General features: G+C 34.1%; 1 protein-coding gene across 3 annotated transcripts in view; it reads left to right on the top strand.

Annotated features, from left to right (window-relative positions):
- The window catches only part of Brinp3 (BMP/retinoic acid inducible neural specific 3), a 367,648-nt gene that overhangs the window by 304,068 nt on the left and 40,611 nt on the right, over positions 1-22,969 (top strand). For all 3 annotated transcript variants that reach the window (XM_005073465.4, XM_013115829.3, XM_040738278.1), the window contains exon 7: positions 14,835-15,057. In XM_005073465.4, coding sequence (XP_005073522.1) covers positions 14,835-15,057 — 223 coding nt within the window. The remainder of the gene's footprint in view (positions 1-14,834; positions 15,058-22,969) is intronic.

The raw sequence follows: 22,969 nt of genomic DNA, 5'->3' as shown, positions 1-22,969 counted from the left end.
AAAATGATGGTAATCACTTCCCTTCTGTGGCTATGACGGGAAACACAATGCAGAATTGGGAGTGTTACATGCTTAGAATAAGGCTTGATACTTGAAAATATTTTCTAATCTGGCCATTGAATTTTGCTTCTTTCCAGTTTATATAATCAATAATCACATCACTGTGGCATATGTTAATTAATGCTTTCTCTGTACTTGCTATTTCACCACCTTAAATATATTTTGCTTCTCATATCTAAAACTTGAAATATTTCTTTGCGCTGGTTTTAGGTGGAACATGTATTTCCTTTTCACATAGTACTGTATTTTGGAGCTGTTGTTATTCACTGTACCTTCTTTGACTCTACTTCTCCTGGTACATTAATGGCATGGCAGTATATATTGTTTATCACAAAGCTCAAAGTCTTCTGAAACACTAATCTGGCATATTTTTATACTTGCTTCCCACTGTTTACTTATTTCATTCTTATGTCAGTGGGTTAAGTTATATGAAACATAGAAATCATAGAATTACAATAGTGCATTCTATAAGGAGTTGGATAAGACAAATAAAGACAAACAATACACCACCATTACCCTTGCTGCGATATATAATTCTCTCCGTCTCTGTCTCTGTCTCTGTCTCTCTGTCTCTCTGTCTTTCTGTCTCTCTCTCTCTCTCTCTCTCTCTCTCTCTTCCTGTATCCTTGGGGTGATTGTTTTCCTTTCAGAGTTGACAATGTCCAATGAACCTGTAATTGAAATTAATTTCATATTGCTTCTAAAATAATCATCTTGTCCTAATGCATGGTTATTATGAGATTCTAAGAGATAAATTTGTAGAAAATTTACAGAACAAAAGCACTCTCTGAGTACAAAAGATTTAATTTAATATCTTTGTCAATTCCAGGAGTATTTCTGCTTGTTAAGCAGGAGCTTCTTTTTTCAGACAGGGTTTGTTCTAGGTTTTACTTATTATTAACAGTGGCAGTTTGCACAGTTGCAGAAACTTGATAAAACACATTTCTTCATCAGAAAAATGAAGATTATTACAACATTCATCTCCTAACTTCTGCAGGGTTAAACAAGATAACTCATATGCATTTTCAGAGCACCATAAGAACAGTTACAGTAAATAAATTACTGAAAATACAGAAAGCATTTGTCATTGATTATATAAAGTAATTTTATTATTATTTTCATAGCAATCTATTTTGACAAATATGAATATAATATATTAGTATAGCTAAGCTCATTATTTCTATTGATTAACACAGTGATTGGCACACAGTATATACTAAATAAATATTAGTTTAGCTCTTGTTTGACTGTAGAATCTAATTTCCCATGAGGTTTCAATTAACTGTAGAACTCAGGTTTCTTATTAGAATAGAATCTTGCTTCAGAAAGCAAGCAATGTATTTAAAGACAATGAATTGGGAAGCTCAGGTTATAAAGAGGACTGGAAATGCTAGCTCAGGGGCTATTCACAGCACAGTTGAGAACTCACATAGCAGAAGAGATCTCTGGAGGACACCTAGGAGTACAAGAGACTGCAGCTGGTACACTTGCCATCTAAAAGCAGATCATTCAAGTCATGCTTATGGAAAATATCACCAGATAATTCACTTTATGGAACTCTTGAGTTTTGTCCATTTTCCTAATTAAAGAGATATGAAGAAACAATATTTGCTCTTTATATGTTTTACATATAAATATAAATATATATGTAAATATATATTAGACTGCCTTTCATATATCCTATTTTGGCTATTTTCCTAATGACAAAATTCCTAACTATGCAATTAGTGAAATTCCTAGATCCTCTTCCCCAACCAAACAAATCCCCACATTTCATTTGCCTTATTATGAGATTATAAACAATATATAAAATAATAAAGATAAAATAAGATGAAACAAAACAATCATAATAGAACATACTAAACAGAATAAAATGAGTCAAATAACAACAATAATAATAATATTATTAAGCTCAATAAACACATACCGTCAAGGTTACACACAAATTCACACACAGAGGAATTCCACTAAAAAAAAACAACAGAATCATAAACCATAATAGGTGCACAAAGGACCTATAAAGTTAAGTAAAATGAGAGATAGAGCCCCAAACCTTAAAAAAGTGCCACTGAGTTCCTTTTGTGTATGTCATCTATTGCTGAACATTGGGCCTGAAATTACATTGGTTTATATACCCAGTGAGACTCCACTGGAAAAAAATGTTTGTGAGAAGTTATTATTTTGAGATGTTTTTTAGCTTATGGATATGGGCTTATATCCACTTCCCCTCTCAGCACTTAAAAATGTTTGGTTAAAATATATTTGCATCTTCTCCTCTATTTTCCTCCCTCTATCTTCTCCCATGTGCCTTTCTCCAACCTTTCCCATGTCTTCCCTATTCTTTCTCAAATTGAAGACCTTCTTTTCTTTGGTTATTTTTGTGTGATTATGTAGATGATAGATAGATACATACACAGATACACAGATACATAGACAGACAGATGATAGACTGACAGGTGGGAGATTGATCTAACTATAGATAATAGATTCATATAACTATAGCTAGATAAATAATAGATTTATAGAACTATGTATAGAGAAATAATAGATAGAGAAATGACAGATTGATATAACTATATATATATGTATATATATACAATACAACATCCTGAGTCCTTTTAGTTTGACTCCTGTTTATGATCTTTGGAATGGCTACCTTATATTAGATAGCCTATTATACTGATGGAGTATCTATGCACACTCAGGATCACCAGGGTCTGGGGGTAAGACTCATTTGTAGTCCCAATTCTCAGGTAAAAGGATGAACTACTACTGCATGATAGGGTCTGCTCATGCTTATCACATCTTTTCAGGATCAGGTTATTTATAAAGCATAGCCTGTAATATCAAGGGTGATATCTGCCAGTCTTTGCCATGAATGATAGCATGTACACACATTGAAATTATTTTTAAACTTAGGATACTTGGCAGTACTGGCATAAGTCATTAACTGTTGCACGTGTTCTGTTTATAATAATAAGAAAAGTATATGTGTGGGGGAAGGAGCTTTCTTCATCGTTCCAGGTAGCACCAATAAAGCTTCCCAGTCAGAAATCTAATTATTATCACTTTGCTTAACTGGTGAGTTACTTTGAGATAGAGTTTGAAATTCCTAGTGTGGAATAGAACTCTAGTTTCTCTGAATTTCCTCAGTAAATAAGCAAGCAATATAACTTTTTAAGTATTTTTTAATGGAGTACAAAAAATACCCAATTTTATGACGTTTGTATCATCTGTGTGTGCATGTGTGTGTATAACAGATATCTACCATATCTTCCTAATTTTTGAATTCTAGCATTTGGAGTTCCATGGATTTAACATTAGCAGTGATGTCACCAATCAAAGGGAAGGTTTACACACTAAATCTGGGTTATGCATTAACATCCTATGTCTTTGAAAAGTTTTAGCCGGATAATTTGATGGGATACTTTCCTTTTTTTCTGCTTTCTTTTCTTTCTTCTTTAACTCAAACCAGCTCTCTTTTGACTGACCTAGCCTTTTTTTTTTGCTTTGGGGACTTCTATACTGTTTTGTTATGCTTTGTTTAAATATGTAAAACAATAGGGACCTTAAGAAATAAATGACCTGTGGTTTTGTTCATAGAGACCACCATAGAACCAGTAACTCCAGAGTTTCGTTATTTGACTTTTCATTTTCTCTTTTCTTCTCTTCAATTATTTAGCTCTCTTATAATGTATTTTGATCACAGTCATCCCTCCCTCCAGTTTTCCCAGTCTGTCCTCCACTTTCTGTCTCCCCCACCCGTTTTCTCTCTCTGTATCCATTCAGTGAAGAGCAGGCTTACAAGAGACAACTAAACTGAACAAAATAATACAAGGCAAAAGCATTCATATTGAAACTGAACAAGGAAACCCAGGAGGAGGAAGAGTTCCAGAATCAGGCAAACCAGTCAAAAACTCACATGTGTGCACTGTTAGACCTCCCACAGAAACACTAAGCTAGCAGCCATATCATATATGCAAAGATCCATCAAGGCTCTATGGTTGCTGCTTCAGTCTTTGTGTGTCCTATGAGCCCTGCTTAATAGAGTCTGTGTGCAATATTCTTCTAGTGTCACCAACCCTGTGACTCCTACAATCTTCCTTCCATTCTTCTGTGGGATTCCCTGAGCTCTGCCTTAAGATTTGTTTGATTTTTCCAAGTACACATGGCAATTGTGTGCAATTTATGGAAGAAAATTGATCTGATTATATAAATATAGTTTAATTTAAAATAAAACAAATTAGGAAGAAAGTTAAAAAATGCATGTAACATTGTAAGAAAAGAATATGGCATCCTATTGAACAGACCAGAAGACATTAGGACTCCTCCCCATTCCCCCTTTTGTGGTTCTCTGGGGAACACATGCACACACACGCAAAACAAAACCAAACAAAACAAGAGTTAATCTTTTGGAATTTTGGGTCAATATCAATTCTCCCATTTATGGGCCAATGCCCTAGTCTCCACACCTTCACCAGTGTTCTTTGTAACTTTAATGTAACCAGACTGGTGGCCATTAAAATATTATCTTAAGACCAAAGTTTTTTTGAAGCTCTTTGACATCAGGAGATAAAAGTTTTATTTTTAACTTTGTCTTTGAATTCTCTAACATTCATTCAACTTTGAAAAGAAAGTGTGGGATGAGGTCCTTAATCAAGCCATCTCTGATAGTAGCAACTGACTTATCCACTGTTTTCAAACTTGCAAACTGCTTTCAGTTAGAAACAAGCAGCTGTTATAAATTGTCATTGTGGTAATGGTTTTCCATCTTTGATAGATATATGTGGTAGTTCTCTTGTCAAATTTCCATGTTGATCATTGGTTCTATTTATAATGGCTATTGTTCAAAGTGTTCTAGGAATTCAACAACATATTCAACCCATTTTCTTATTAGAAGCTATTCTGTAAGATTTCTTCTAATGCCTGTTCATCTGTCAGTACAGATTCTTTCCTTAAAGGGAGAAAAAAGGATTTATCTGAATTCAACTGATGAAGAATTCATTAGCAGAGAGTGCATAGAATATAAAATTACCCAGGAAAGTAGAGAAACATTCCCTTCTGCAACAAAAGTAGTCAACAGGCAATAGAAAAAATTCCATAAAACTTATTTAGTGGGGCCATCACTGTTAAAGCTATGGACAGTTTCAAGAGACATTAGTATCTCTGGTCCCTTACTATTCCCATGATGCCCTGAAAGAGAAGATCTAAATCCAGGTGAATTACATTGAATCCCACATCTTAGAAAATCCACTCACTCTGTGGTCTCAAGCTCACTGTGAAGGTGGAGACCAAATAGATATATAATGAGATCAGAAAAGAAATGACTCGTTTTTAGACAACTACTAAAGGCTCAGGGTCTTCTCTGAGACTACACCATTGATTTATACACAATTTTGTAGCTTCAAAAAAATGTTTACATGCCAGATACCATGTATTTAATCACCATTATATTATTTTATTAATTTTATATACACTATACTGCTAAGTATGCTAGTATTTTTTAAATAGACTTGTGATGATGTCACCTCTAGTTATAACAGTGACATAATACAGAACTTGGAAAAATTTTACTTGTGGATAGATCATTAAAGTAGTTCCTTGGAATTGTTAGGAGACGATAGTTTATAAAAGTAAAAATCAGCAGAAAATGTGACTTTTAAAAAAAATGGATTACAAATATCACAAAATCATAAATGCTCTCTTTCTTTGATTAAAAGCAACTGTTTACATAAATCCTTCATATACATCGTCAGGTTTATTTACTTCTCCTTATATTTTAAGTAGTCTATGTATTCTCTCTAGTTATTTCAGATTCTGTACATTTTCTGTTGCAAGCTTATTTTTTTAGGATTTCACTATAATTAAAATTTCATTCTCTACTGTTTCTACTGACAAGAAAACTTCTCCTAATGGTTATTGATATGTTTTGCATAGGTATGTATGGATATATCACTAAATATAATTTGTGTTTTATTTATTTATTAAACTTTAGATAGTTACAAAACATATAGAAAAATCAATATTATTCTTATATTATCATTGAAATTTTCATAAGTGTATCAAAAATCATGAAAGGCTTTTTTCCTTCCTCAACTTTAGATACTTTTTACATTTTAATGGAATCCGCATCTGTCTGGAACACTCTAGGTGAATTTATAAATTAAGAAATTGCTTCTGCATAGTACAAATTATTTACCCTTTGTGAAGCAAATTGTATGCTGTTGTCACTCTGGAAACTGTTCAAACTGTTCAATGTCAAAATTATTTGGGAAATTTTTTGAAAATATATTCCAAAGCAATCCTATTTTTAACTTTTTGATTCTTTGTGGATTTCACATAAATCCTTCCAGTCCCACCTACCTTCTAGCCCCTTCTCATACTGGTCTCTAGTTCTCTGTCTTAGTTGTGTCTTTGTGTGATTTGGTTACCAAGGTAATTTTAACCTTGCAAAAAGAGTTTGGTGATGACCCTTCTATTTCTGTTGTAAGGAACAATTTGAAGAGTGTTGGTAGTAGTTCTTCTTTAAATTTCTGGTAGAATTATGAGCTAAAACCATCTGGCCCTGGCCTTTTTTTGATTGTGATACTTTTGATGATTGCATCTATTTCATTAAGGGTTATCAGTCTATTTAAGCTGCTTATGTCCTCTTGATTTAATTTTGATAGGTTATGTCTTTCCATATAACTGTTCATTTCCCATAAATTTTCCAATTTTGTTGAGTACAGGTTTTCAAAGTTTCTTCTGAAGATTCTTTTGATTTCCTCAGTGTCTGTATGTCTTCCTTTTCAGTTCAGTGTTTGTTAATTTGCATGTTCTGTCTCTGCCTTTTGGTAAATTTGGATAAATGTTTTTCTATGTTGTTGATTTTCTCAGAGAACCAACTCTTTGTTACATTGATTATTTTTATTATTTTCTCTTTTTCTACTTTATTGATTTCAGCCATCTATTTGATTATTTTCTCTCATCTACTTCTCCTGGGTGAGTTTGCTTCTTTTTGTTCTAGAACTTTAAGTTGTGCTGTTAATTCTCTAGTTATTTTCCAGTTTCTTCATGTGGGCACTTAGTACTGCTTTCAAAGTGTCCCATAAGATTAGGTATCTTGTGAGAAGGCATGAATTTTCAGGAGAAGAAGGAGAGATATATGATGTGTTTGGAGGAATATAAGGAAGGGGAAAGTGATACAATTATGTTACAATCTCAAAATATAAAAGAAAAAATTTTAAAAATCAAATAACAACTAAAGCCAACCTTTCTTCATTTTAGTAGAGAAGCTTCAGCAGTCAAGAGATGAACATCTTCCCTACTTAGGGTTTGAAAACACTTTACAAAGTTGTCACTTATATTCTCATTGCCTCTACAGATTTCATTTGTGCAATTAAATCACTCTATAATATTCCTTGTTTTCAATGAATTTGTTTTGATAGAAGACTGAAGCAGACTTTAAATTTTAAAAGCCCAGATGCTCATTAGTATGTTTTCTTTGTGATCTCTATTGTTATCTTTGTATCATTGAAAATTATGCTGTAAAAGGAACACAAATAACCAATAAGTATTTTAAAGCTGTTCACCATCTATGACCATCAGGGAAATGAAAGATAAAACTACTTTGAATTTCCATACAAAAGATAATCAGTAATTCTGATGAGAACATGAGAAAAGAAAAACACTTATACAATGTGGTTGGGAGTATAAACTTGTATAGACATTATGGAAGTGAGCATAGATTTTTTTGATAAATGATCCAGGATATGAATCAATTATATTTTACGTAACATATACACAAAGGATTCTGTCTTCTATCACAGAGATGATTGACGAGTTATATTTATTTTTGCATGATTATTCGCAATATCTAGGAAATGAAACTACCCTAAAGATCCATCAACAGATGGAAACATAATAAAACTGTAATGTAAAGTAACATTTGAAATTTATTCAGTTTTAAAGATACTTGTTTTAAATTAGAAATTACGAAACTTGTTTTAAAACTAGACAGATCTGGAAATTTGAGAAGTAAGTGAGATTAGTCAGGCTCAGGACTCAAATATCATATGTTTTCTATATGAGAATGAATATAGTATAAGCTATGAAATTACAAGGAAGACTTCTGCAGGAAGAAAAAAAGTGTTGGGAAATTGCTGAAGTTATATGATGCATGGGACACAGAAGCAGAAGGAAGGCTACACTACAAGCAGAGGTGTATAATACAGTAAGGGGGATGAGTTTAGAAGATCAAAAAGGAAAAATCAAGAAAAACAATTCAGTTTACAAATGCCATAACAGCACAATGTTTTATGTGTTAATTAAAGAAAGAATATGGTTAAAAACCAGGAATGGCATCCTGCCTTTGTAACCCCAGCATCATAAGGATGATCACACATTTATAGTAAACTTATACTATGTACGGAGTGCTAGGCTAGCCTTGACTGTACACTGAGACTATCTCAAAAAGAAACAAAACATGGTATGTACTCACTCATATATGGATTCTATACATAGTGTAATGGATTACCAGTCTATAATCCAGAGAAGTTAGGAAACAAGAAGTACCATAGCGGAGTCATACATGGTCCGCCAGTGAAACATAAAGATACAAGAGTCCCTAAACCAATGGAGAGAATGGGGGGAAGTCAGAGGGTGATAGGAGAAAGAGAAGGGGAAAAGAGGGGGGAGGGAAACATGGGTGATCAGGAATTTTCAGTGGGTAGGTGAAGAAAAGAGCAAGAAGGGACACATCAATAGAAGGAGACACTATAGTTTTAAAGAGAAATCTGGCACTAGGGGATTATACGGATATCCAAAAGGGATGACCCCAGCTAGAACCCTAAGTAATAATGCAGAGACTACCTTAAATGACCGCCACCTATACTAAGAATGATGACTGCCTTAAATGCAATCCTAGAGCCTTCATAAGTGATGAACAAAAAAGGGGTGAAGACCATGCTGGGAAAACTCACAGAACCACCTCTCCTGAGCAATTGGGAACTCATGGACCCCAGTCTGACAGCTGGGGAACCAACATAGGACCAAACTAGGCTCCCTGAATGTGGGTGTAAGTTAGAAGCACTGGGCAGTCTATGGGGCCTCTAGAAGTGAAACCAGGATATATCCCTAGTGCAGGAACACACTTCAGGAGTCAGGAACCCATTTCCCATGGAAGGATAATCTCTTAGCCTAGACACACAGGGGAGGGTGTAGTCCCTTCCCCAAATGACTTGACAGATTTTTTTGTTTTATTTTTTTGTTTGTTTTTCATGACTTGGTTTCTCTATGGCTTTGGAGGCTGTCCTGAAACTAGCTCTTGAAGATCACCGCTGGTCACGAACTCACAGAGAGCCTCCTGCCTCTGCCTGGTGCACCACCACTGCCTGGAAACTTGACAGATTTTAATGATCACTTGTGGAAGGCCTCACCCTTCCACAAGTGATGTGGAGAGGAGTAGATGGTGGATGGAATGGAGGGGGTCATGGGGGTTGTTGGAGGACGGGAGGGAGAGGGAATTTTTATTGATTAGTAAAATACAATTGTTTCTAATATATACAAATATGCAATCACACATCCTACGATGAGCAATGTAACACATTCAACAAAAGCATCACAATGCTCCAGGAAGTAGAAATGTCAAGATAACAGATCCTGCCTTAAATCTTGAAAATTCCTGAAGAGCAAATAATTCTTGTGTGTTCCATTCAAAACTTTAAATCCATTTAAGGGTTTTTGTCAATGTTTTTATTTTCTTATTCATTTGTTTGCAGAGTTAATGAGAATGGTTGTATTATTTTATAGAGTAAGTATATATCCATCCTCTTCTTTTTAAACTTACATCTTTACCTTCATCAAACTACTTAGCCACTGCTACAGCCTCTGACTAATTATTAAGCATTTTCCACTTTAAGTACAAACAGTTCCTTATTTTCTACATAGTGTTGGAATTAAGGTAAAATATCTTCTGACATCCCTAAATCTTCTATTTTGTTTTATCTTTCTATCTATGTATTTTGATTTATACAATAATCCCTTTGTTCCATTCAACTTCAGTCTATAATCTGTAGATAGAATGCCAAAATGAGAGAAAACAATTGTGATGATGAACTCTATTGAGGTCTCTGTAAAATAGCTATCAAAATTTTATGATGCTGTTGAGGGTTTTGAAAATATGGCATATCATTAATTAGTAACTGCTAAAAATGAGATGAAAGGTTTATTTACACTTGCTGTCATAGTTTGAAACATCTGTATGTTCTGTTCACAACAGGTGTTCAAATAACTGTTGTGGGTGACTGTCAATGGTGGCTCCTAATGACTTCATAATGAAGTAATTACTCATGTGTCATGTTAAAGCTATTTCACAGAGATCATGCACTGATGATTTTGAGCAGACACACAGTATTGCAAATACTTCAGTAAGATAAATAATTTCTACCTTATAATGTTCCTTAACCTCAGTCAAATGTCCTAACTAAGATGTCTTACCAATACTGTAATGACAATGGATACAATTACAAATTCATACCCATAACACGACAAAGTTTTATCTGAAGTGTCAAAGTAAAAGTCAACTACGAAATGAATTATTAGTTTTCAAAGTAGCAGCATCTGCTCTGTGAATATCCATGGAGTGTGTTCCAACTTCCATTCCTCAATTCTTTATTTAAAAGAGGGTATTTCTCAAAAGAGACACATGGAAGCAAGCAAATAGCACAATGTTGTCAAACCAAAACTTTGATATCAAACTATTATGTATGCTCTGCTTATGGAAAAGATTATTTAAAACATATTTAATGCAAGTATACTACAATATCTCCTCCAATTACAACTGTGCTATTAAGATTTTTTCTTTGTTTTATACTTTCTTCTTTTCAAGTAATAATGTATACACTGGATATCCAAGAGATGTGATATTTAAGTAGACTTGACTTCAGTAATAAAGACTACCTGCCTCAAAACATATGTACAATTTGTGGCACAAATGAACTTTTCAAATCTTTTTATTAATTCATTGTGAGAGTCACAAAATGTATTTTGATCAATTTCATTGAACTCCTCCCAGAAACCCCCCAACATAACTAATCACCCAACTTTGTGTTATCTTTCTTTTTCTCTCATTTCCAACAATTACCTGTTGTCCAGTTACCCTTGAATATCGGGTCTGGCCTGGCATGTGGTAATATACCATTGCAGAAAATTGCCACTTAATCTCCTTGCAGAGAAAATGCCAATTGTGCATCAGCATCAGCAGGGATTTTGCTAGCTTCTGACTTGAGCTTGTACAGATTTTATCCATGGTTTCATTACCTGTGTGAGTTCATATGTACATCTTCCATTTGTGACCACAATACCTTAGAAAAGTGTGTGTGTGTGTGTGTGTGTGTGTGTGTGTGTGTGTGTGTGTGTGTGTGTATGTGATCTCTGGTTCTTCTCCCTCTTCTGTGAAGATCTCTGAACCTTGAAAGAGGAAGGAAGACATACACATGAAGCATGCCACAATCACTTATTCTCTACTTGTTGTCCAAACGTCTCTATAACAGCTGTCATTACTGCAAGAAGCTAGTGAGAGTTGAGATCCATTGTTCTATGGGATTGTCACAGTGTCATTGAAATAATGTTGATATCCAGTCTATTCAGCAGCATAACCGTCTAGCTACCATTCTTGGCCACCATTGCAGTACCAGATAACAATTCTTTCTTAAAGATAATTAGAGGATGATTGTTGCTTCCATAATATCAATGATTTATATGTAGCACTAGTAGGCCTATATTGCTAGGCGTGTGTCATTTTTAATCACAGGAGTCAAAAGAGGAGTTTTTATTTTTTGGTGATGTTGCTTTGTTTTGTTTTTGCTTGTTTCTTTCATTGTTTACTTTTTGTGTCTCCTTGAAATATGGTTCTTTGTTATAGGGAATAACCATTTAATTTCTGTGTGTGTGTGTGTGTGTGTGTGTGTGTATGATGCACATATGTAAGGAAGCAATAGTAAGTTTCCATATGACATTTTCAGAAATCTATAGGAAATTTTAGGAAAACATTACCTAGCAATTTTAATGCTATACTGAAGATGAAGAAACAACATAACATAAACAAATATTCACACGCATGCTAGCATGCTATGTATCATGTGCCATCATGACAAGCACTGTAATCATCTGGGAAGAGGGACCATTGATTGAGAATCTTTTCACCACATTGGACTTAGGCAATGCCGTAGTGGTGCATTTTCATGATCAATTAATGATGCTAGAGCAGAGTGGTGCCAGCCCTTGTCCAGTGGTCTAGTGTATAATAAAGCAAGCTGAAGAAATTTCGGAAAGCAAGGCAGTTAACAACATAAGTTTCATGGTTTTTGTTCATTTTCTGTACCCAGGGTCCTGCATTTCATTCCTCCACTGACTTCATGCAGTGATAGAGTGTGACCTGAGATTTGTAAGCTGAAACAAACTGCTTCCTCCCCAAGTTGCTTTTGGCCATGGTGTTTTATCACAGCAATAGAAACCTCAGTAACACAATATTCCTTGAAGGAACTTAACTGAATGTTATAATGAAACCAATAGAACTGCATATTTGCGTACTATGTTTGAACTGGATAACCTAGCAACATATTTCTTTAAAATCAAATACTGTCTGTGCTAACGCAGAATTTTAAAATCAAATGACATCTTCATTATGTTGTGTTTTCTAAGTAGTTTAAATAAAATCAAACTAGGGCCCAGGAAGTTGAGGTGCCACATTACTGTATCTTGAGGTTTACTTTTGCCAGGCTGGTTCCCCGGCCATATTTCCTCATGACCTTCTCTTACTGCAGGAAAGATCTGGGCCTCTTGCTCCATTGGGGTCTACATTGTGTCTGTTCAGTGTCTCTGCAGAGGAGATAAGCGAGAGCAGAGAAGAGAGCAATTTCCTGCTTGTCCCTGCTTAAATACTGATTCTACTCTGCTATGTCAGTTCTTGCCTGGATCATGGATCAAATGGCGACCCAGCTTTACTATATTTCCCATAATCCTCCTTGACTCCTAGTCCCGCCTATCTTGCTTCCCCAGTGGCCAACGGTGCTTAATCAACAATCAATAACAAACATGTACAGAAGACTTCCCCTATCACAATACTACTTAGTAATTTTGTGATAGAATAGTGACTAAACTGTGTTTTGTTTTTCTAAATTGCCTGGTTTATTTCAGTTTTTTTTCAAAAATTCTTTGTGAGTATACTTGTTGAAGGAAACCTATTAACTACATAAGAAAGGTGAGAAATAACAACAAAATTAAAGATCCTTTACATAAATGAACTATGGAATTAAAATATATGTTCTGAAAACCTGCTAATGATAACCATTTTTAAAAAAAGGAGAGGAAAATGCTAAAGTACCTTTTTCACCCTTTGAATATACATACATATAAGTTTAGGTCTATGGTTTAGCATTGTTAATTACATTTACAGCACTACAAATTGAACATCACCTTTTCTCCTGTGAAGCTGTAATTATTTGGAGCAGAAAGACAGCAATGCTGTACAAGTTAATCTATGCAGCAGCACATGACATGCTTAATTACTATGGCTGAATAATATATTTGTATACCATGGTGCATATTGGAATGTCTGTTAGAGGACAATTTTCTTGTTTCTCCCTTAAGAATACCTTATCTTTTGTTTATATAATAAACAGATCTTTCATATTTTTCATTGTGAGATTAGCCTTTAACATCTGAGCCACCCCTCCAGCCCATAAATGGATCTTTTATATCATTTTTTCTATAACATAAACTCTCCCACTCTCTCTGTACCCCCATGTATATGAGTGTGAAATAATATGTGTGCTTTATGATTATGAGTACACACACATATATATATATGCATACATGCCTAGACTAGAGCAGAACATCTGGTACTCTGTTCTATTCCTCTCCACCTTAGTACATAGAAATGGTGTTGGTGACTGCACCCAAAACAAGGTTGCTGCCTTGTTAGAAATCTTACTATACCTACCTCACTCTCCACAGTTCCAGGGTTATGTGCACTCACATAACCATGACTAACTTTTTACATGAGTTCTGTGCATGTAAACTGTGCATGCTTTTGGTGCAGTGTTCTTACCTGCTGAACCATCTCCACAGTCATCATATAGCATCAACTGTTATTTTTCCTAAAGGCTAATTATTTACTTTATATGAAAGGAATATCATGTATGATATCTGTTGTCAGAAAGATAATAGCCAGTGGTAGATCTTTAAATATTTTAATTGATTATTATTTATTTTATGCACACATTTTAAAATGATATGTCATGAGAAGTGAATAAGAACAGTGGAAGAGAAAAGCCTAGTTAAATACTAAAGTCATCTACTTAAAATGCTGTCTTCAGAAGATAGTGATGAATTTCAGAATGTTCCTTATTGGTTTAATCAATGTATCTGGAAATTTTCCTTACTATAAATACAGAAAGAATTATTTATACCAATGCCAAATATGAAGGTCAAATATATATCACATATTGTAAAAATTTTGTTCAAATACCAGAAAAGGAAGACTACAGAAAGCCAAAAGGATTTAAAAATTTTGCCTAAACTATAGTTCTTGCATGGTTATTTTTATAATCTTTTTTGAAACTTCTATTTTAAGAAAATCAAAACAAAACATCTTAAAACTTCTCAAATTTCATGTTTTATTATTTCATTACTAAATGATATTAAACTTTTAACATTTTTAAATGTGTTTGATTTGTTTTGGCTGGAGGGAAAATAATTGCTACAATTAAAATGCTGAATTTTCTATTTTTCAGATGAATTCAAATTCTTCATGAAAAGACTACCCATGAATTATTTCCTCAACACATCAACAATCATGCATTTGTGGACAATGGATTCTAATTTTCAGCGCCGCTATGAACAACTAGAAAACAGCATGAAACAACTTTTCCTGAAGGCACATAGAATTGTCCACAAGCTCTTTAGCCTTAGCAAACGGTGCCACAAACAGCCGCTCATCAGCCTACCGAGACAGAGGTAAGACTGGGAGATTGTGACACTGTGCTTCTGTTCTAACACACAGTACTGTTTTCCCCTGAGTGCAGGTGTGGCGATACACAGTGCATATTGTTTTTACTAAAAGAGTAGATTCCCTTGTCTCAAAATAATGCATTTCTGTGGTGTCTAAGTAATAGTACAATGGGGGAATATATACATTGATACTCTTTTGTTTTCTTTTTTCTGTTACTAAAATCAAGGGTGCTTTATTTTTTTATGGTAGTCAATTATTAACCCTACTTAAATAAACACAATAAAACAAATCCTCAGAGTTAAACAGTGATCATATGAGCTAGACAAAAGATACAAACAGGAATTTCTCCATATCTAATTTTCCAATAAAACAATGAAAGGTTTATGATCTATCATAATTATCTGGAAATTAATAATCACATTCTAATCCATAATTTATATTAATCTAATGTTTAATATAAATAAATTAAATACATAAGTATTTTTGTCTAAACTTATTTGGAAAAACCGATGCAAAAGTTTCTAATTTAAGAAAATTTGATGATTTGCTGAAATAAAGACCTTATATTTGCCAGGCAAATGTGGTGCATGCCGTTAATCCCAGCACTCGGAGGCAGCGGATGGGGATCTCTGTGAGTTTCTGGACTGCCTGATCTAAAAAGCTACAGAGAAACACTGACAGGAAAAAAAAACAAATAAACAAAAACAAACAAAAATCCATGTATATATTTGAAGCCTGGTTAAAAATACACCAAAGAGAACATATTCAATACAGACATACACATTTTAGCAGAATTTCTGGTATGAAAATATTAGTTTTGAACCGATGCTTTAAATCATTAAGGGAAACAATCTATAGTTATAGATACCTTACAATGTTAAAAGATGCACCCTGAAGATTAAACCTGTATTAAAGTTTTGATTTAAAACTACCACAATCGCATCTTCCATAGTTTCGTGTGTTACTTCAAAACACCAAGCAATGTCTGCCATGTGAATCAAAGATTAGTTTTTACCTCACATGAAATATAAGTCAATGGACATTTACCATGTATAATTCCCATCTGTCTATAAGCTATGTATCCCTAAGACTTGTAGACCGTATTATTTGCCTCCATAGATTGGCCCATTCAAAACTTTTGCATAAAAGGAATTATATAATATGTGGTCATTGTGTGTTATGTACGCTAATTATTCTTGTCATTCACCATTTGGTAGACATTGCTTTTCCACTGAAAATTTTGACTGATTCATCTCCAAACTTCTTTGTACCTATGGTCGTTGAGGACATGCATTTTTTAATCACCTTGAGTACATACTGCAGTGAAGTTTTTCTGAATGACAAAGTAATTGTTATTTGTAACATTCTCTAGGACTTTCCAAAACTCCTTATTTCTGTTCCTGTATGATTATAATTATGAAGATTATTATTATTATTATTTGGAATTTTGAGACATAATTTCTCTGTGTACCTACCCTGGCTGTCCTGGAACTGGCTCTGTAGACCAAGTTGGTCTTAAGCTCACAGATATCCACCTATTTCTACCTCAGTGCTTGGATTAAAGGCATGCACTACAACCTCCAGGCCCTGTATGATTTTTTAATTTCACTTCTCACAAATGACATCACCTCTCATTTCATATCATACCAAAAGGCTTTTATTGTTTAATTATGAATTCTTGTATGTGTGAAGTGGAATAGAATGTGTGTAAGTCCTAGTAACTAATAATGTTAAATATCTTTTTCCTTATTATTTGCCAGTGTATCTTTATGTAGTGAAACCTGCTCACACCTCAGTAATGATTACTCTGCTGTCTTCTCTGAATGCCCTTCCTTTATCCTCTGCTTGAGAACTTAATTTTTTAATACAAAGTTTTCATATCAGTAACTTTTCTTGTGATGATTTATATCAACTGTTATTTTATTTTTTTATGTAAGATTGTTTTATTCTTTCCACATAAATTTTTAAATATATCTGTACACAATCTATTAATGCAATTTAATAAGGAATTATAATCAAAGAAATTAATCAACTATAATTAATTTTATAATTTATGTATATGGATTAAGAGCAGGTTTTTGAAGTGTTTTTTATTTATTTTGTTTTTAAATTCATTTTGCTTTTCTTCATCCTATTCCCTTCAACTCCTCCCAACCCAACCCCCTCCACTCAGGAAGAGCATGGTCTCTCATGCGGAGTCAACAAAGCACATCAAGTTGAGGCAGGACCAAGCCCCTCCCCATTGTGTTAATGCTGAGCAAGGCATCTTACCTTAGGAAATGAGTTTCAAAAACTCAGCTCCTGCACCAGGGATAGATCCCGGTCCCACTAACAGGGACCCTTCAAACAGACAAAGCTATACAGCTCTAATTCACATGCAGAGGACCTAGTTAGTTCCTGTGCAGGATTCTCAGCTGTAGGTCTAGAGTACATGAGCTTGCAAAAGAACTCATATTAGTTGTCTCTGTGGGTTTCCCAGTCATGATCTTGACCCCCTCCTTGCTCATATAATCCCTCCTCCCTCTCCTTGAGTGGAGTCCCTGAGTTTGGCCTGGTTCTTAAATGTGGATCTCTGAGTCTTCTTCTGTCAGTTACTTGAAGAATGCTCTACTATGAAAGTTAGGGTAGCTACCAATTTGAATACAGGGAAAGCCCAGTTCATACATCCTCTCCACTCTTGATATGAGTCTTAGTTGGATTACTGGATTCCACTGAAAATTTCTGTAGATTCCTGGGAATTTCCCTAGCACCAGGTTTCTCCCTAACTCCATAATGGTTCCCTCGATCAAGTTATCTCTTTCTTTACTTTGTCCATCCATCCCTCCCTCAACTCGATCATCCCAATTATTTCATGTTCACATTCCCCATCCTCTCCCTTATAGCCCACCCACTCCAGTTCACCCAGTAGATCTCAGCTATTAATCTTTCCCAGGGTGATCAATTGATCCCTCTTAGGCTTGACCTTGTAACCTAGGCTATCAGTGTCTACCAGAATGTGCTAAAAGCTGGTATTTACCCTTGATCTGAATAATCCATCTGAACTGTTTGCTATAGGAACACTTTGATTCTCTCAGAATTTATTGATTAACCGAATTGTAACATGTATGTTTTTCTCTGACCGGGCTGGGTCCCACTCCCCTTTTCTGACCCAAAGAAGCACATAGATGCTATATTAGTTATAAGCTGTTGGATGGCAACTTAGACTTCTAATTCTTAACCTGTAACTACTAATCTATGTGTTTTCTTATGGCCTTATCTTACCGGAGAAAAGGTCCGGGGCTCTTACTCCCTTGCGGTCTACATAGCATCTTCTCAGGGTCTCCGCAGAGAAGAGAATGAAAAGAGAGATTACCTGCTTGTTCCTGCTTATATTTTATTCTGCCTTCTTTGCTACTTCCTGTCTGGATCACATGAAAACTTCTCTTTACTATATTTCCCAGAATTCTCCTTCTCTCCTAGTTCCACCTATCTTTCTTCCCTATTGGCCACCAATAAAAGAAACATGTACAGAAGACTTCCCCCATCACCTAATGGCATTTTGTGAGTTGAATATATAAATAGGCTAATGTATGGACACATCTATGGAAAACAATTTTATACATATATGTACAAATTGGAATATAGTAAAAATTAATGTTTTAAGATACTTTGGCATGTTTACTAAAAAGCAATGACAAGAGCAATAGTAAGCATACTATTTTGTTACACATATCACTTAAGTTTGAATGATTTTTTTCCACATTTAAGTAATGATTTGTTGTAACTGAATTTTCAGAGTTGTTATATATGCAAGGATTCTTAACTGTACTTGTAGCAATCTGCGCTCATTTTTGTGGCAATGAGCATTGTAGTAGTCTCTACAGATATTTGGAAATTGTGTTCTCTGAGTAAACACCAAAATTCAATAGCTAGCAATATAATATGAATCTTAATTATATCATTAACCTTTTTATCAAGTAGGCAAAGTATTTTGTCCTTCTCATTCTTTGAATTGATTTTCTACCCACACAAACAAAAGTATGTATTAGCCACTTAGAAAATATTGGCTCACTTGTCTATAAATATTTCCAAAATAATTGTCATAATGCCATAGTAAAGCATCTAATTTTCTACTGTTACTATTGGACATATGAAAAAAGGCTTTACATTTCAAGAAGATGTCACAGTGGAATATAAAATACTTTCAGTTTTCTCCTTTTTAAAATTATAGTTTTATTATTGACATTGAATATGACATTTGTTTGTCTGGATATGAGTCTCATTCATTTCTGTTTTAACAATAAATGCTCTATATATTTAAATCCCCAAGAGGTGGGCCCAAATTTACGTGGATTACAACATATATTATTAAGTAATTAAACTTGCTCTTGTTATATAATCATATTCCAATATAAATATTCACTAGCAGATTTTTGGCACAGCTTCTATGATTTGTAATATGCCTTATGCAAGAAATTACCCACAGTTGTTTGGCTGCCAAGCAATGAACTTATAAATACCATAAAAATTCTCAGCATTCTATGAAAATTGTTTTAGGCTGTGTATTACTTATCGGAGTTCTTCTATATTCTTATTCCATTACCATGGATACCTATATCTGCGAAAAGTATTCTTTGAGTTTTCTGGATGTTTTTTCCTCCCCAAAAGGACTTAATAAACCCAGATGATGAATTGTCCCTTGCTGTCTTCCATTGCGAAAACAACTGCATGAATTTGTCCTAAGCATGTGCTACATTAGTAATATAGCACCCCTTTGCGTTTAAGAGTGATACATGTTAAATTCTCATCAAATATAAGCAAACTGAAGGCAGTCATTATAGTTTAAAACAGTCCCTTAAAAACATATGGGTAAGTATCATCTCTCTTCTTACTTCTTCCTGAATAAAAGCATATATCCTGGTTGTAACTAAAAGTTTATATGGGGACATTTGTGTAGAAGCACAGAGCCCAATATCTTTCATGATAGTATGTTTGTATTATTTGAGTTGATACTGGTTTTTTAGAGGGGAATAAAAATCCATTATTTTCAGTCATGTTAATTTGATTTATATTACTATATCTAAATTTGCATTCCAACAATATAAAAGACCTTACTGAATGACCTCTATATCCTCTAATATCACAAAACCTATGATATAATTAAAACTGGCATTTACATATTAATAAGGAGACTTGCTCCAAACAACTTCATGTGAAACTTTATAATGATTTTATGATTTTTTGCACATATGTTTATAGAAGAATATTTTCTTGTTGTTGAGTTATATCCACTCTGTGGTGACTTGAAGGAACATTCTAAAAAATAATAACACTGTAAATTTAAATTATTTACTTTTTAGATTTCTTCAATTTTTACTGAGAAAATTCTAATATATAGCACCTAAGAAATACTCAGTTCATTGACATTTAGTGAATACCTGGTTTGAAAACCAGGTACTTATTATATGTAAATAATTCATCAAATTTTTCATGTTAATGTGTTTTATACTTATGTATTTTCATAAAGATATTGATCTAAATTTTATAAAAAACACAAGGCTGCTTGAATGGATTATCTTAGTAGGATGAACTTAAAGAGACAGGGGAACCAATTTATGTGAAAAGTAGAAAAACTGGGGGATAGTGGCTGCCTTAGCTAAGGTTTCTACTGCTACAAATAGGCATCTTGACCATTGGCACTATTATAAAAGAAAAAAATTAATTGGGGCTGGCATATAGTTTAGTGATTTAGTCTACTATTGTCATGGTGGGAAACATGGCAGCATGTAAGCAGACATAGTACTGTAGAGGTAGCTGAGTGTTCTACATCTGGATCAGCAGGCAGCAGGAAGAGACAGTGAGGCACCAGACCTTGATTGAGTTTCTGAAACCTCAAGGCTCACCCTTAGTAACACACTTCCTCCAACAAGGCCACACATACTCCAAAAAGTTCCCACATCTAACAATGTACCTATGAATCTATGGGGGCTATTTTCATTCAGACACAACAGTGGTTTTATTGTTTCCTTGACACAAGACAACTTCTATATAAAATCAAATTGGCCAAAAGTTGACCCTTTACATGTTACTTTCTTATCTGAGAGTAATGGTGGAAAATAAACTTAACAAAAGAGATCCAAATTGCTCTTACCTCTTAATTATAATACACGCCCCTGAGTTTTCTTAATAAATCTTTTATAATCTTTCACCAAAATATTCAAGCTATTGTTGTGAAGAGAAACCATGATCATGGCAACTCTTACAAAGGAAAACATTTAATTGTGGTGGCTCACTTACAGTTTCAGTGGCTCACAGAGGCTCAATTTATAATTCTCATGACTGGAAACATGGAGACATATAGGCAGTCAATGTTCTGGGTACATATCTTGAGCAAAGGAAACCTCAAATGCTGTGACCACAGAGACAGGCTTCCTCCAACAAGCCACACCTCCTAATAGTGCCACTTCCTATTAGCTTATGGAGTTCAATTTTATTCAAACTACCACTGTTATCAATTATAAAATCAGTTGGAATAAATATTATTATGCACTTAAAATAGCACCAGGTAAGTTTTTCAAATTTTTTTTTTCATATCAAGATGTTCTGAGGAATCTCTATTCAGGTGCTTTATATTTAACCAAATTTTCATTTGCCAGCTCTGCTTATAAATACAGAGATTCCCTATTTTCATAGGATATTTTATCATCCTCATGAGAAGATACACACAAAAAATCTATTAATTCATTTGCACACAGAATAAATTATTAAAATTTAATGTGACAAAATCAATTTCTCACATCTAGGCTTTAAACTAAGAAACTATTTTCTAAAACCAAATTACCATATGAGACGAGAAAGTAAAAATGAAATATTACCAAGATATATAGCACCACAAAAAGCTAACACTAGAAAAAATATCTTTGAAGTACTTGATTTAATGTGGCTAATACAAGTTATAAAGAGAATGAATACATTCAAAAATCAATGTCGATTGAAATAAAAAATCCCCTTACACACCATCTAAAAGTACTTCAGACGGCAACAAACAGAACAGCACAAAAGAACGTTAATGTGGCAAAGGAATGCAGAGAAAATGAAGGTCAGTTTGTTTGGTATTTTATTTAAAAAGCAGGAAGACTTCAGGTAGCTTTCTCAAAGAGAAGAAAAATGGATCAAATTTGAGGTGCTATCTTTTATTGAGCTATAATAAAATTAGTTCATACAAATAGGAAAACTTGCTATGAATGAAATGGAAATTAAAAGAACACAAATACAAGGAAAGCCTACCAACACGAAGGTAAATATTTGGGTATACAGGTACACACAGAGATAAAGAGAGAGAAACGCGAATACACGTGCATGCACAACGTATTTGAGCACATTCACTGCATTATCTTCAATTCACATACAAATGTATGCATGCCAGCAGAATACACTTTAAAGATTAAGATCCATTCATGGCTATATGTAACACAATTCATTTTACATTTTTGTTCTATGGAGTTACTAAAAAGGAAAATCAATCTCAAGGAAAAATAAGTACATATTTTTATGAAAAACGCATTATACAAAACAAGCCAGCATGAAGAAAAATTGATCAGCATATAGCTGTCACATCTGCTTATGTAACAGATGGAGAGGTCATTTATTGCAAACGGCAGTATCCCTTGATGTACTGCCACAAACAAACCTATATAAATGGTGATAATTTTGGAGTAGACTTCCTACTGAGAACTGTCTTGTTAGATATTAACCAACGTGTGTTAAGCACATACTCTGTCGAAGACTGTTCCAAACACATTATGTTTTTCCTAAACTAAAGGAGTGCCAAATTTGGGTGATACAATTGTTCTAAGGATGCATTTGTGGACTCTGAGCTGTAGCTACTCTGCGCAGACATGTGAGCTCCACATCTCAAAGAATTTTGTAGATTGTGTT

Source organism: Mesocricetus auratus, unplaced genomic scaffold (genome assembly GCF_017639785.1).
Source record: "Mesocricetus auratus isolate SY011 unplaced genomic scaffold, BCM_Maur_2.0 Super-Scaffold_100676, whole genome shotgun sequence".
In the NCBI taxonomy this organism is placed as follows: Eukaryota; Metazoa; Chordata; class Mammalia; order Rodentia; family Cricetidae; genus Mesocricetus; species Mesocricetus auratus.
Note: the sequence above shows the minus strand (reverse complement) of the source record. Positions and strands in the feature narration are given on the sequence as shown.